Raw genomic sequence first — 13975 nt, 5'->3', positions numbered from 1 at the left:
AAATTATGTATAATCTAAGCAACAACAAAAGAAATAAGTATAGTGAAGTAAGTGAAGTGAAGCGCTGAAATAAAAGAAATAAAATAATACTACTTTCTGAATACATTGGAGTACGATTATATAGCTTCTGAAGCAGTCATCTATAACAAAGACATTATTCCATTATCATTTCTAAAACATACATGGAAGAGTTTTTAAACATGAAAGAATTTAATAACAATACTTTTATTATTTTGATACTGCTATGAAAACAAAATATTTTGGATTGCTTTATAGATCTTTGAGTTTGAATACTGTGTCCATACGCGTATTTCATTGATATTATGACTAATTTTGCATAAACTCTCAATGGAAACACCATACCCGTTTTAAAAAAAAAATCTGCAAAAAAACACATGTACATGTACATGCATTTACAGGACTGTTCATTTCAATCTGTCACGGTTCTACATATGTACTTACTTCTGTAGTACAGACAGTTTAATAATCCATTTAAAACTTTGAAAGATGGAAATCTTAAAAAACTGGAAACCCTACTTTCTGGCGAATTAAAGAGATTGCACGACAATTTATAATCTACAAAATTACTTTATAGCAAATTAAAATGAATTCTGCTAAATTGATTTCTAATTATTGTCTTTAATGTGACTAAAAGTAATAAGTATGATAAAGAGACTTTAAATATATAACGATTGTCACATAAAACTAAAATAAATCAATAAATTATTTTCTTGTTCTTCGTAGAAAGAAATTAATGTACTTATGTACGATCATGATGATCATTTGGGTTTTTTAACGTGTATTTGTAGAGGAGAGGATAATGCTACATAATTCATATGCATGCAAATCTAGGGATCTGATTGGTGTTTTTGGCTCATTAGTGATTCTTTAAATAGAAATCAACTAAGCAAAATAACGAAAACATTTAGAATATAGATAAATATATTTACAAAAAATTGTAGAGTTAATATGTAAGGTAATAACAGATTAATGGACATGCCTTGATCTGAATGTCACTTCTGTTTATATACATGCATTTTGTACATGGAAAAACTTTACAGCACTCAACACTGTTTCTAACCTTTTATTTAGTATTTACACAACAAAAACCCATGATTATTCATGTGACAACAACGAATGAGAAATTATTATGATATTTCCTTTTGACAGTTGTTAAGAAGACTTCAAATTCACGTATTCTCACTTAAATGTACGTACACATATGTTCCCTCCTTTGCAACTCGAGAATGATCTTGGAACCATTTGCACTGGTCAACGTTTGCATTCTGTTTACCAGGTTTGTTTTCTTCGACCAAAAATCCTTTATATTTGTTTACCAAGTTAACTGATTTTACATAACTATCTTTAGATATAATTTTCCTCTTGAAAAAATCATAGCTGTTCGTTTTTATCCCTCAAATTCCAAAGCGCCGTTTCAGTGGAACTAACCAACTAACCAAGGCATTACCAAAGGAGGTTTGAAAGGAGGCACTCAGCTTCAATGGGAGATAACAAACCTTAGTAAAAATATTGATAAATAACTTTTTTCCCTAATTATTTAACTATTAAACAGAAAAATCAATTATTCTTATACATATCATGAATCTTTATCCAGGAAGTAGCAATACATTAGATATTGAAATAAATCATATGGAACATCTTTTAAAAAATATCATTTGTAGAAATCAATAGTAGCTATTAGGAGTAGATTCTTTAAAAAGAAATATATACGATTGATAGAATATTTTTCCGAAGGAAGAACAAAACATGTTTGTGGATAATAAAAGGCCGTAGCTCTAATAATTGTTACAACAGTTACTACAAATATCAGTATTGAAAGAACGGAATCAATGTTTTTATAAGGCTTTTTACCTTTACTGTTAAACGTTGGTGAAATGTGACAATGAAGGTGAATCTTTTTAATCATTTTGTTAAACAGTCCATGCGTGAAAATTTACACATGAAGTAAGAAATACGTTTATACATGCACGTAGGCATGTTTTTTGTCTTCCCTGTTGTCCGATATCTAGATTGTGTGGTCTAGCAGTAGTATTTAATACCAATAAACATATTTGCTATAAGCATTGATTTCTTTCTAATTGTATTCAGATCCACTCAATAATGTTTCTATTTTCATTTCTTAATTTATATTCATTCCTTAACATGAAATGTGTGATTGTCATTTGCATTTAATAAAATTTGGAGTTTCCGTTCGAAAAAAAAATATATATCCATTATATTTATGACGAATGACTTTTTTTTATTTTCGAATTCCCCAAATAAAATTCCACATGTTTATTCTTAAATATGGAAATACATGTAGGCATTGGTATATACATTATGTATCTTTCTTAAAATGTGTTATATGTATATTGCTTCTTTTCACTTCAACGGGAAACTTCTTGCAAATGTTGTAAGTATTGTGTTCTTAACAATTTGCTTTAAATATTATATATTTTTTTTCTGCAGTAGTATATCAAGAATATGCAGTTGTCTTTTTACTTTTTTTGGAAAAAAAAAAACTTATTCCGAGAGAACGAATTGTGAACAGAAAATAAGTCATGCAAACAAGATACTTTGAAAGCAATTTTTAATCCGGAGTAAATAGGGTCCAGGGAAATGGTTTCGTAAACTGTTTTAGCACACATTTCATTTTGTAACTAAACACATAAAACAGTAACTCAGATACATGAAAGTAAATGATTTTTATTGTGCAAAAGTACATATACCAAGCTCTTCATGGGAAACTGAGATCTTTTCTAACAATCTAAATACAAAGTTTGCAAAAATAATCAAATTGTAATTTTAATTTGTACATCAAGGATATTGAGATAACGAACAGTATTCAATATCAAAGTCCATTAAACAATAGAAAATAGGAGCAGAGCAAACACGGACCTCTAAAAATCAGAGGTGGGATCAGGTGCCATGGAGGAGTGAGCATCCCTTGCTGACCGGTCACACTTGTCATGATCGGGAAATAACGGAAAAATCCGTCGTCAATTCACTGTATAAATAATGGACTAACAAATTAGTATGAAAAACGTCTGTCAGCATTTGACACAATGATAAATTGTATTTGCTGACACGGTCATTGTATCGACCATAGAACTTACGAAATGATGACCTTAAACGAGACTGCTGATATTCTTGTTTCATCAACTTGTTTGTCAATAATTTACCTCGTTTAAGAAATTGTTTATACATCTTTCTTCTCGCTTGATAGGGACAGGTCCGTAGAAGCTATTTTCAAAGTGAGGGGGGATGGCATCCTAAAAAAAATAAATTTTAAATCCCTCACCACAAAAAGTGAACAGCCCAAACTCAAAAACCCTATTTTGTAATGGTGCAAATGGTGATGGTATTGGAGATGAGGTTTATTCTCAGTTACCGGAATTTGCCAGTGATCAACCCAACGGGAGCGGAAATCAGCATTCAAATTAAATATGAAAACTCAACAGAAGCTAAACTCAGAAAAAAGCTAAGACGCAATCCACCTACCAAAGCCTAAATCATGCGTTTTATTGGCCTGGATGTAATTGCTGAAATGACTGGAGCTTAGGGTCGTAGTTCTGGAAATGGTCTTGAATTTAAAAGAGATTCATTTACATGAAGGAAAAAAATATATTCTATATAACAGGATGTAGATAATGTCATTTTAAACCGAAATGTTGAAGTTTAATTGTCAGAATATCTTATTATTCACTCGTCGGTATGTTTTCTTGCATGTCTTTTCCAAGCCTAAATATATTTGTTTATATTCTGTACACCATTGTGTTTAAAAATAATTGCCTTATAAAGTATCCATCATTCGTCAAGACGGAGTTTATTCGAGTAAAAAAAATGTGAAAGTTGTAAAGGAGGATGTAATGAGCTCTTTTTACAAGGCCTTTGAATCACACAGGCACTTGTTTCCCAAAGTATGAAAGGACAAGGTATCAAACTCCAAATAACATTAAAAACAAAACACCCCACCATCACCACCCGAATTAAATTAACTTACACTTTTTAGGAAAAAAATTCTGGCTAAATACTCATTACCATTCTCTTTCACGATAATTCATCCACACAACCATATGCATATATGCCATGCTTGTCGTTATCTCCGTAAACAGACCGAACTCCGGCTGGAAAATTCGTCTCCACCACGAAGTGATATGTAATGGTTTTAATCTGGCGTAATATGTTCTTGGACATTGATTGATTATTAAAAATCAGTTTCTAAAATTTCATCAGAAAACGATTGTTATTTTTTTCCCTAGAAGATAAAATGTAAACAAATTTTATTTATTCATTGCAATATTGAAAAAATAGAATTAAAATTTTATTTGTAATTTTGCTCATTGTCCGCAAAAAGTACATGTTTTATTTTGAGTCAAATTTTTAAGTACAGTCTTTTCAGAAGAATTTTGACCTTGTAAACAGAGAATAAAGAGAATAAAGATAAGCATGACATAAACGGTTATGTAGATTTATCGTAGAGAGAACATGTGCCAGTGCAATTTCCCTGAAAGTGTAAATGACTTCAATTCTGGGAGATGTATATACGCCATGTTATTTTGGGGTTAGATACTATGTGTTTTCATTATATTATAGGTTGAAAATTTATTAAAGGAACAAGTGCCTGTGCTCTGAAAGCTTTATATGTTTCCTGTAAAACTGAGCAGTTAGAGTCGTATTTGGGTAAGGTGCTTAGATGTAGTAGCATAGAAAACATTGTTCAAAGTAGCGATCATATGAAAAAATGCTGGTTTCCACGCTTTTAATGTTAAAGTATGTACAACAATATATTCAGGTGATAATGCTGAGTTGTCAGCTATTTTATGGAACGTCTTTTGTTTTATCCATAAAAGAATCAAAACATTTACTTACCCAACGAACTTTCCTTCCCTCGTCATATTTAGATTCTTTGTTTTGTTGCTGCCTAAAAAAAATAGAAATGTTTTCATAGAAAGGAGGTTTTCATTCATTGTCCATGAAAAGAAAGAGGAATAGTTTCTTGCCATATTTTCAATGCTATATATCTTAAAAATTGTATATTCACGATCTATTTAGGGCCTATGCTACCTCATATCTTTTATTTTCATGTACTTTTCAATAACGTAAACATCAAATTAATTAAAGAGTCTTAGGTTTAAGAATTTGGTTGTTAATAAGTTATTTCAGAAGAAAACAAAATTTATTCTATTTTCCATCAATTACAAGAGACATCATATGCAATGAATAGATATAAAATATCGTATAATGGATAAAAAGTAATGCTAACCCTGAAAATAAAAATGATCTCTGCAGATTGGTTTTGATTTTCCTGTTTTTCTTCTATTTTAATGTTGGCTGTTTCTTTGAAATATGTCTTTTCACAGTTATGTAGTATGAGAAACTAACTTGAAATAATTCTATCAGTAAATTAGCATGAATATTATCCAAGCATATCAAAATAAATATGATAAATTCACGGAGAACTAATAATATTGTTCATTTTAAGGACAATAGATGAAATTATTTGCAAAAAGCCATATTGAAATGAAATGTATATCCAATTGTAAAACATATTTAACATAGCACTCATGATATTTCATTAAACACAGTAAAATTAAACAACAGTTGAATGTACCTAAATTTTTAAAAAAATTAATAATTTGTTATGATTATTGTGCTTGTGAATTAAACAAATAATATATAGATATATGATACATAAAATTCACTTACCTTTAATATAATATTTTTCATTTCAAATGTCAACATCTACCATCTGGTTAGATAAACATTTATGAAATAATTTCAGTATTTGATATATAACTTTTATTTACGAATTTGATAGATTTGAGTAAATTTATGCAACTGCTAATCTCAAACTATATACAAGTACTGAGTACTGCGAGTATATGTTGTTTTCTAGTCAACTGACAAGAATAAAGAAAAACATGTGTATTTTTTAAAAAAAACCTCTCAGAAGAATTTGAAATGGGAAATATTATAATTTTTTATTATCATAATTACCTTGTTTAAATGAAAATTCATTCATGATTATTTTTACTCCTGGGAAATTTTGCCCTGGTGTGCAAAAGCATTCTCTTTTGATTTGATGTATTCTGAGTAAATCCATATGTTACCTACTACTCTGTTAATTTTTATCATTTAATCCATAAGAATGTCTCCATACAAGAAAAAGACATTTTTATTTCACTTAAATTGTATATGAAGCATTTGAACTGCAGAAAGGTTCTTTGTTGAGGGTAATATTAGAATAACAAAATTCAACATCTCGTTTGATATAATGTTCTTGAAAAATTAGGCCAAAATGATTTATGCCATAACCTTATTAGAAAAACAAATTTGATTTCTATCCAAATATTTTCTTTATCCTTTTTAATAAGTCTTTTTTTCCCTTTTTTTGAAAGCCATGATCTAGAAGCATTCTGGATATTATTTTAAGTAATTATAAAAATTACAAGTACACGTTGTTTTGGAATAAATTGCTTCAAATAAAAATGCTCTTACTATAGTCTGGTTGGATAAGGATTTAATCAACCTGTCCGCCTGTCTTTCTATAATTATGATCAATTCGGGAATTGACAGTGAGATAACCTTTATCCAACAAGATTTGATTCCCAAACATTTGAAAATATCAAAGTTCAATTTCTTTTTCATATAAATGTTGTTAATATATAATTAACATATATTTACAAGGAATTTGTGAGATTTGGCCTGATTTGATACAACAATTGGTCCTTTTTTTTTATTTAAGATCTCTGACAATTCCGTATGTTTTAACTATTTTTCTTGAAATTCAAACTAAGGATTTTTATGGTAAAATTAAAAAAGATCCAAAGTTATGTCAACTCAAATCCAAACGCTTCAACCTCTTGCATTCTGCTTCTGATATTTGGTTGAATTTTAGGACTCTTGCTTATACATGTAAAATCTTCACATACTATTCTTGGCATTTATAACAAAACTATATTCATTTATATAGGAAAATATTTCAATTAGGAAATCATTTGCTTTATTGATCTGAAAATAGCACGACACAAAATGATAATTTTCAGTATTTTACAGTACAGTTTTTAAAAGTAACCTTTTGAAAAGTATAAAGGGCTAATCAAACCAAAATACATTTGGATCATTTTTGAAAAACTTTTATTGATTTTGAGAACGATCGATCATAACTTATTCATTGACTGAATTAATGTAGAATGCAGAAAAATATCAAAGTACTATTCATTCTGTAGATTTCTCATAATTCTTCTAAATAAAAGAAAAGTATTTGTACCATTTTCTTTAATTGTATTAATTCTGCTGAATTTTGTTCAGATCAAAATTTACGCACAAGTCTTTACTTAACGAGTACAGTTAAAAAGAAGTAAACACAATAATATTTGTACCAAAAGAATCCATACAATATACGATTACTTTAAAACATTTCACTCCTCTAAATGAAGATTTTTTTTTTTACTGAAACCTATTCATTTCTGTTGTTTTTTTTTTTTAATAATCTCATTTGTGTATTTTTTTTATAATTGTTTTACCACAGCCTATACGTTTATATACAAAAAATGATAATAAAAAAAAAATGTGCGACTGATTATTTCAAATGTCATCTTATTGTAATTTTTTCAAGTATTAAAGAACATCTGATTTTAAAAAATGATATAAATTCCAATTACACCATTCATTGCAACATACAAGCTGAAAAAAATATGCCATCAAATCATGGCGAAAGAACAGCATGTCAGTGTTTAACCTGGAAGATGTACCTAACAATCGACAAGCAAGGACAAAGAAACGCCCTTTATTATTAATAATTTTATTAAACTTCTAATTTTTTGACAGCTTCATAATTGTTTCTTAAAGTCTCGTATTCAAATTTTTAAGAAATCTCAAAGTCCAATCAGATTTCATGATGTTCACTTGGCATGCTATATATATTTACAGGTAACAGTTGAAAGGGACCGTGACTTTTACCTGGAAATTAGGAGCGGTGGGGAAGGTAGGCTCTAGGTTCTTACCTTAAATTTTCATCTTTTCGCTGGAGATGAGACACATGGATGCTAATCTTGAATAGAATACTTTAAGATTGAATTTTGGATTTCATTTAGTGTCTTTTTTCTTGCTTAAAATGAATGGACCCTTTCATGAGGAAATATACAGGATATAAAGATATTGTCTCAGACAAGTCTGGCTGGAATTGATCTTTTTGCCTATTTTTTTTTTAGTTTATTTTTCATCATTTTCCAAATGTTAGCCTTGTCTGCTGTTGAGGCCAAGAATAATTCAATAAAAATAATGTTTTATCCAAACAATTCTTATTTATTAATTAAAAGATAAATAAGTGAAGTTAATTTGATTAAAAAAAAACATTAAACGTAAAGCTAAAACGCACGTTAGTTATATAGAAAGCAACATTTATATTTTACACAAATCTTTTTTAGCTTATGTAATCATTTTTAAAACGAGTTAGACACAAAATCTGCTATGTGGTTTTTCCTTGACGGACGTAACAGGATATTAACAACTTTAGCTATTTGGGTTTCTTTAATCAAAAAGAATTTCCCTTTCCCAATAGAATAAATGTATTTTGCAATGATCTGTACTTTTTCATTCGTGGTTCTGTTTAGTATAAAGTAATCATTCTCAAATATAGAATAAGGATGCATTTTAGTAATATTAGATAATATAATTAATGTACGTAATAAAACATTTTCTTTTCCCTTCCCAACCACAGATGAATCGAGGAAGAGCGGCCATGCTTTGTATGGTTTTGGCACTCGTTGCCCTGCCAACCGTTCCAGGGTTGATGACACCGATCCCAACACCCAAGGCATTACAAGAGTGTTTCATGTACAAGTCCATTAATGTCAGTATGTCAGATACACCAGGCCAGTTCATCCAAAACTACTGCTTTACCAAACTAGCCTTAAATATGGATGAACCTAGGTTCACACATAACATCACAAAAGATGGCGTTAGGTACCTGGAATCCCTTTTCAGACAACTCGATGGAGAAATTCACGAGATTAAAAAGAACCATGAGAAACCGAGGAGCAAAAGACAGGTTATCCAAACATGGAGAATTCGGCAGGAAGTCAGGACATTATCAAGAGCGCAGTTACTGAGACTCACCAGCTGTTTTACCAGATTAAAGAATGATTATGTAAGTTTTTTTAAAAAAGGAAATATTCTTACATTCAAAATGTAAAGAGACACATACTGATCCAATAAGACCTGGCTGAATAAGATAATTTAGAATACCTTGTATGTTTTTAAAAAAGAACACGTTGAACCAGACTTTGAAGCTGGACAATGAGAGGTGAAAAGTGATTTATTTAAAAAGCAGTTTATTTTATTTCAGTCAAATGAAGATAAACTAGTTTAATGTTTTAACCCTTCCAACCATTGTTCAAAGCGAGTAGGGTTCAAAACTTAGTAATTAGTAAACAAGAGCAGGATGAGAATTGGTTCTAAATGTATTTTCTAGATAACCATTAACTTCCTTTTTTACTTTGTTTTGATATTGAAAGATTTTTAACGACTATTTTTCCATCATTATAAATGTATTGCACCTTTAATTAAATTTTTAAAAGTCCGTCTGCATTCAGCAAAAAATTGCATTTGTGTCAGCTATACTTCACAAATTACCCACATTAGAATATGTTCATGAAAAGAAACATGGGTCGCATTTCAATTTCTTAATTTCCAGGTAACATCATGTTTTTGAAGCTTAAATTTGTTTTTAATTGTCATTCTTTAATCAAGTTTTAATTGTCAAGATCACTTTGACAGAAAGTGCCTAGAATACATCGTATTTATAGCTGATCGCATAAAAATCATTAACGCCTGAATTATTGTCAAATGAGAAACTTAATGTTTGTCTTAAAAAATCATTTAGCTGTCATTCTCAATTTCAACTTCACCCTACCACAGGTGTTGACAGATATACGTAGTCGTTCGTCAGACGACCTTTGATAACTGCAAATCATTTCTTGTGGAGAACCCATTTTGACAATTTATTAATCATTCATAAAAACGACATTGACACGGAACTTGTGTAGAACATCACCTATCACATATGAGTAATTCAGCAGCAAAAAAATCCCCTTTCTTTCTCTCTATTAATTATTTTTTCTGTTTTCAGTCCATTGATTCAAGTATGAGTACCTACGATTTGATTGGTTCTTTGCACACTGGAAGAGCAGCTGAAAACATGCACGGTGGTCCTGGTTTCTTTCCAAGACATGCTCTTATGATGTTAATGTAAATATACTTTCTTTTCTAATCCTAAAAAGAATCCTAATACTGAGTACTTCTCTCCCCATAAAGTACATTTTTAAGGAATAATTAGGACTTTTTTTTCAGTATGGAAACAGCCTGTCGTACCCCTTTGGCTTACTGGGATATGACAATGGATGCCGATATGAACGATCCCACAAACTCAATCATTTGGTCTCCTCTGTTCTTTGGGAGCGGCAATGGTGCCGTCAGAGACGGTCCATTTGGTCAATGGAGAACAATTATCGGGACGCCCATCATCCGAAATATCGGATCAGGTACGTACTGGAAGTTATCAGTTTACCTTTAATAGAAGAAACGTCTAAATGTGTTGACATTTTGAAGAATAAATATTGTGCTGATTCCTAATTTTTTTGTTCGGTGAACGTTTATTTGCTAGTATTTCTCCATTAATACCTCAGTATGTTGGGTTTCATTACAGTTCTGCATATTTTGAATTTAATCGTTTCATTTTAGCTGGTGAATCTTTGGCCAGAAAACAGGGAATCCGTGCAATGTTGAGCAGAAGGAGACTAGCTGAAATTTCAGAGCCAAGCAGAGGACTATCTGTCTTTTCTGTCGAGGTTCATCACAATGGTGTACACAACTGGGTAGATGGACATATGGCTCGCCTCAATACTGCTTGGTTTGATCCTCTCTTCTACTTCATCCATTCATTTTTTACTCTTATATGGATAGCCTTTAAAGGTCTTCAAAGAACAAGGGGGGTAGATCCACAGAGGGATTACCCCATGGGTCATGATGTGCCAAATGGTCACGAATTCTTCCAAAGAGCAGATTTCAGACCTTTCCTCCGCCCAATTTCAAACTTAGAAGCTTTGTCAGACACCTACGATAGAATGGTCACCTATAGACCGATGCCTAGATGTCCCAATTGCGATGGAAGTCCTTATCTGATTTGCAGGAATCAAGTGTGTGTTTCCAGATCCATCGCACCAAGGACAAGATCGAACTTCTTTTGGATGTCCAGGAAGAAGCGAAGTGTTGATCAACAACAAGGCACAGTTTATGGCCCAAAACTTCCTCCAACAGCTTCGAGTCCATCGGAGCCTACAACTCGTCCACAATCATTGACCGATGAAAATGTCGATAATAAAACATTGAACGTTCTTCAGTCTAGTGAAACAGCCCTCTCCACGCTGGACCAGGCTTATCAAAATACATTTATCATAGATGGACGAGTGGATATGACCAACTGGGCATGGTTAAATATCAAAGTTCTTTTTGAACGACCAAAGGGATTCAACTTCCATGCCACTTTTCCTGGGCAAAACGGTACCAAGGATATGTATGATATAGAAAACTTCCGACAAATTGCCGATGAAATCGGGATCCATAATCAAGTTGAATACAAGAAAACATGTAGTTCCTCTGGCTCAGGTGCTGCCAAGGTTTATGTTCAGTCAGACGGTTTAAACTATGCTGGGAGATACAAGGATTACGCTATCATTGATGAGAGACAACCCATTTACTCATCCGTCAGTTACATCGCCATTAAAAAACCAACTGAGGAAAAACCAACAAAAGTTATTTTGACAGCCTTCGACACTTGTGGGCGATCTTGCCACGTTGCTTGTCCTGTCCCGGGTACTAATGGAAAGGACTACGAGCCGTGCTCAGGAACCTTCGAGGTAACCACGGAGTTTCCATTTATGTTCAGCTCCACGTACGCCAGCGCCGTTGCCGCAGCATTTAGCGTCCACATAGATAAAGGCCCACTGTTCGGGGTTGGTAATATCCCTATAACATTTGTCTGTGATCATCAAAATAAGTGGCCATGGGAGTAAATGATACTAAACCCTTATATCATAAAGTAAATTATTTGGAATTGGTACTTTTTGTTATTTTTTTTCTTGCAAAACTTCTTTTACTTTAAAGAACAGTACGACTATAATCCTATGAAGAAATTGTCATCAATATTTCTTTCGGCAAATTCAGGAGTGGGGGGGGGGGCGCAATTTAAACTGTATTTCAAAATAAATGTGTAAAGCCGTGAGAAAACATACATTTGGTGTTTAATTCGGGGTGTTTAACATGAACAAAATTGTATTTGAACGAATATTTAATGCATGCACTGTTAACCAGTTTGAGTCAGATTGAATGTGATCCTTCCCGAAGTTCATGTCCTTTCTTTATACATATGTTTTATTTATTTCTGTTAATTTTTTTGTTTTCGTTTTTTGTGTACTATGATCTCACTGTTTTTTCATAATAAAAGTCTTTTTAATTAAAACATGTTAGTTGAGAGACAAAATATTACAAGAGATTCTTATCTAAGGAAACCAAACTATACGAACTATTCTGCATTTTACACATGCAGAATGTAGAATGAATGTTTATTTCCCGGCCACATGAGGTCGAAGACAAAAGTGATTAAAGCGAACCCGCTTATACTGAATATACGCTTATAGAAAAGTTAATTTTCCCCCATAGGTTTCATAAGAATTGCGAACTGAACGAATATAGCGAATTAAGTTTATATAGCGTATCAGAATTGTTGGTCCCTAAGCAGTTCGTTATAAGCGTGTTTAACTGTACCTGGAATTTATGAACAAATCAGGTTATCCTTAAATAATAGCGAATTTTATAATAATTATGCACAATCAATCAATCATGGTGGAGAAAATATACAATAGAGTTGAGTCTATCAACAATAGAAAGCCAATTCTGAAAATTACATTAATGTAGCGGGAAAAAAAACAAAAAAACAAAGAAAAATTGATTCATGGCATTTGCCTTTAATCGAAAAAAAAAAAATCACACTTTTGAAGTGCATTCTTTTCTTTTCACATTTTTTTTTTTTACATTAATTTGTTTTTATGACAAAAGTTTCGAGCCAAGATTAAAAATTAAAGTATTTAACATACTTAAATTAATATCTTCTCGTACACATTTAGTGGATTTCCAGGTATCATAAGCGTTAATCAACAAAGGTAATTATTTATAGAAAATGTCGGGGATACACCGAAATATTTAAGAAATAACGACTTGATTTATAGGCATGTTTGTTCCAATTTATGGTTTATGGCATGTAATAAGTAAATATCAATAATTTGCTCAATTTTTTAAAGAATATTTCTTTCGACGGTTTTGATATGAATATTTAAAAAATCTTCCGGAGGACTGATGTGTAGCATAATAAATATCTTAACAATCTGAAAATGCTTCATTTCAATCTTATCTAATGTATTAAGTTAAGCAAGTTAATATTCTGCATACAGAGTCCGAGAGTCAATTCTTCCCTGATTTGTAAACATGAAGCGAGAGTTCCTCAATGATTTGATGACTGTATGATTATTTCAGTGGCTTTTTCTCTGAACTGAGTGCATTATGATATGTGTCGAAAATTAATTATACTAAAGGTCACACATGACAAAATAAAACTTATGAGAGGTAATGGTTCTGTGGTCACAATGCGAGCTGTTTTTTCCGACTATTGTGGAACAGTGTCCTTTCTTTTTGGACAACGGCCCGTCATTTTAAATGTTAAGATATGTTGAAGGGAAATCGCTAAACGGAAGTGTTATTATTTTCATTAAAAAAATCAACAGTACACTTTAAAGTACACTTTAAAAAAATCAGTACACTTTGTAGGCGATTTCAAATAGAAAGTCAAGCACTCACTGTATTCCTGATCTCACCGCATTGTCAGGCATCAGGTATGCACGTGTGACATCTAGGAACC

The 13975-nt window shown here is 31.6% G+C and overlaps 1 protein-coding gene across 1 annotated transcript; it reads left to right on the top strand.

Moving 5' to 3' along the window:
• The first annotated feature begins 7902 nt into the window (after nucleotides 1–7902).
• On the top strand, nucleotides 7903–12124 carry LOC134243119 (tyrosinase-like protein 1). The gene is made up of 5 exons (XM_062725341.1): nucleotides 7903–7990; nucleotides 8726–9154; nucleotides 10136–10254; nucleotides 10357–10547; nucleotides 10747–12124. The coding sequence occupies exons 2-5, from the start codon at nucleotides 8726–8728 to the stop codon at nucleotides 12075–12077; spliced, it is 2070 nt and encodes a 689-aa protein (XP_062581325.1). The 5' UTR covers nucleotides 7903–7990; the 3' UTR covers nucleotides 12078–12124.
• Nucleotides 12125–13975: the final 1851 nt, after the last annotated feature.

Source organism: Saccostrea cucullata, unplaced genomic scaffold (assembly GCF_032062105.1).
Source record: "Saccostrea cucullata isolate Sc308-1 unplaced genomic scaffold, CSIRO_AGI_Scuc_v1 ctg161, whole genome shotgun sequence".
NCBI lineage: Eukaryota > Metazoa > Mollusca > Bivalvia > Ostreida > Ostreidae > Saccostrea > Saccostrea cuccullata.
Note: the sequence above shows the minus strand (reverse complement) of the source record. Positions and strands in the feature narration are given on the sequence as shown.

Coding starts and splice junctions, on each gene's coding strand:
- LOC134243119 (XM_062725341.1), top strand. CDS start 8,726: ATGAATCGAGGAAGAGCGGCCATGCTTTGTATGGTTTTGGCACTCGTT. Junction 9,155..10,135: donor CCAGATTAAAGAATGATTAT/GTAAGTTTTTTT, acceptor TTCTGTTTTCAG/TCCATTGATTCAAGTATGAG. Junction 10,255..10,356: donor CATGCTCTTATGATGTTAAT/GTAAATATACTT, acceptor CTTTTTTTTCAG/TATGGAAACAGCCTGTCGTA.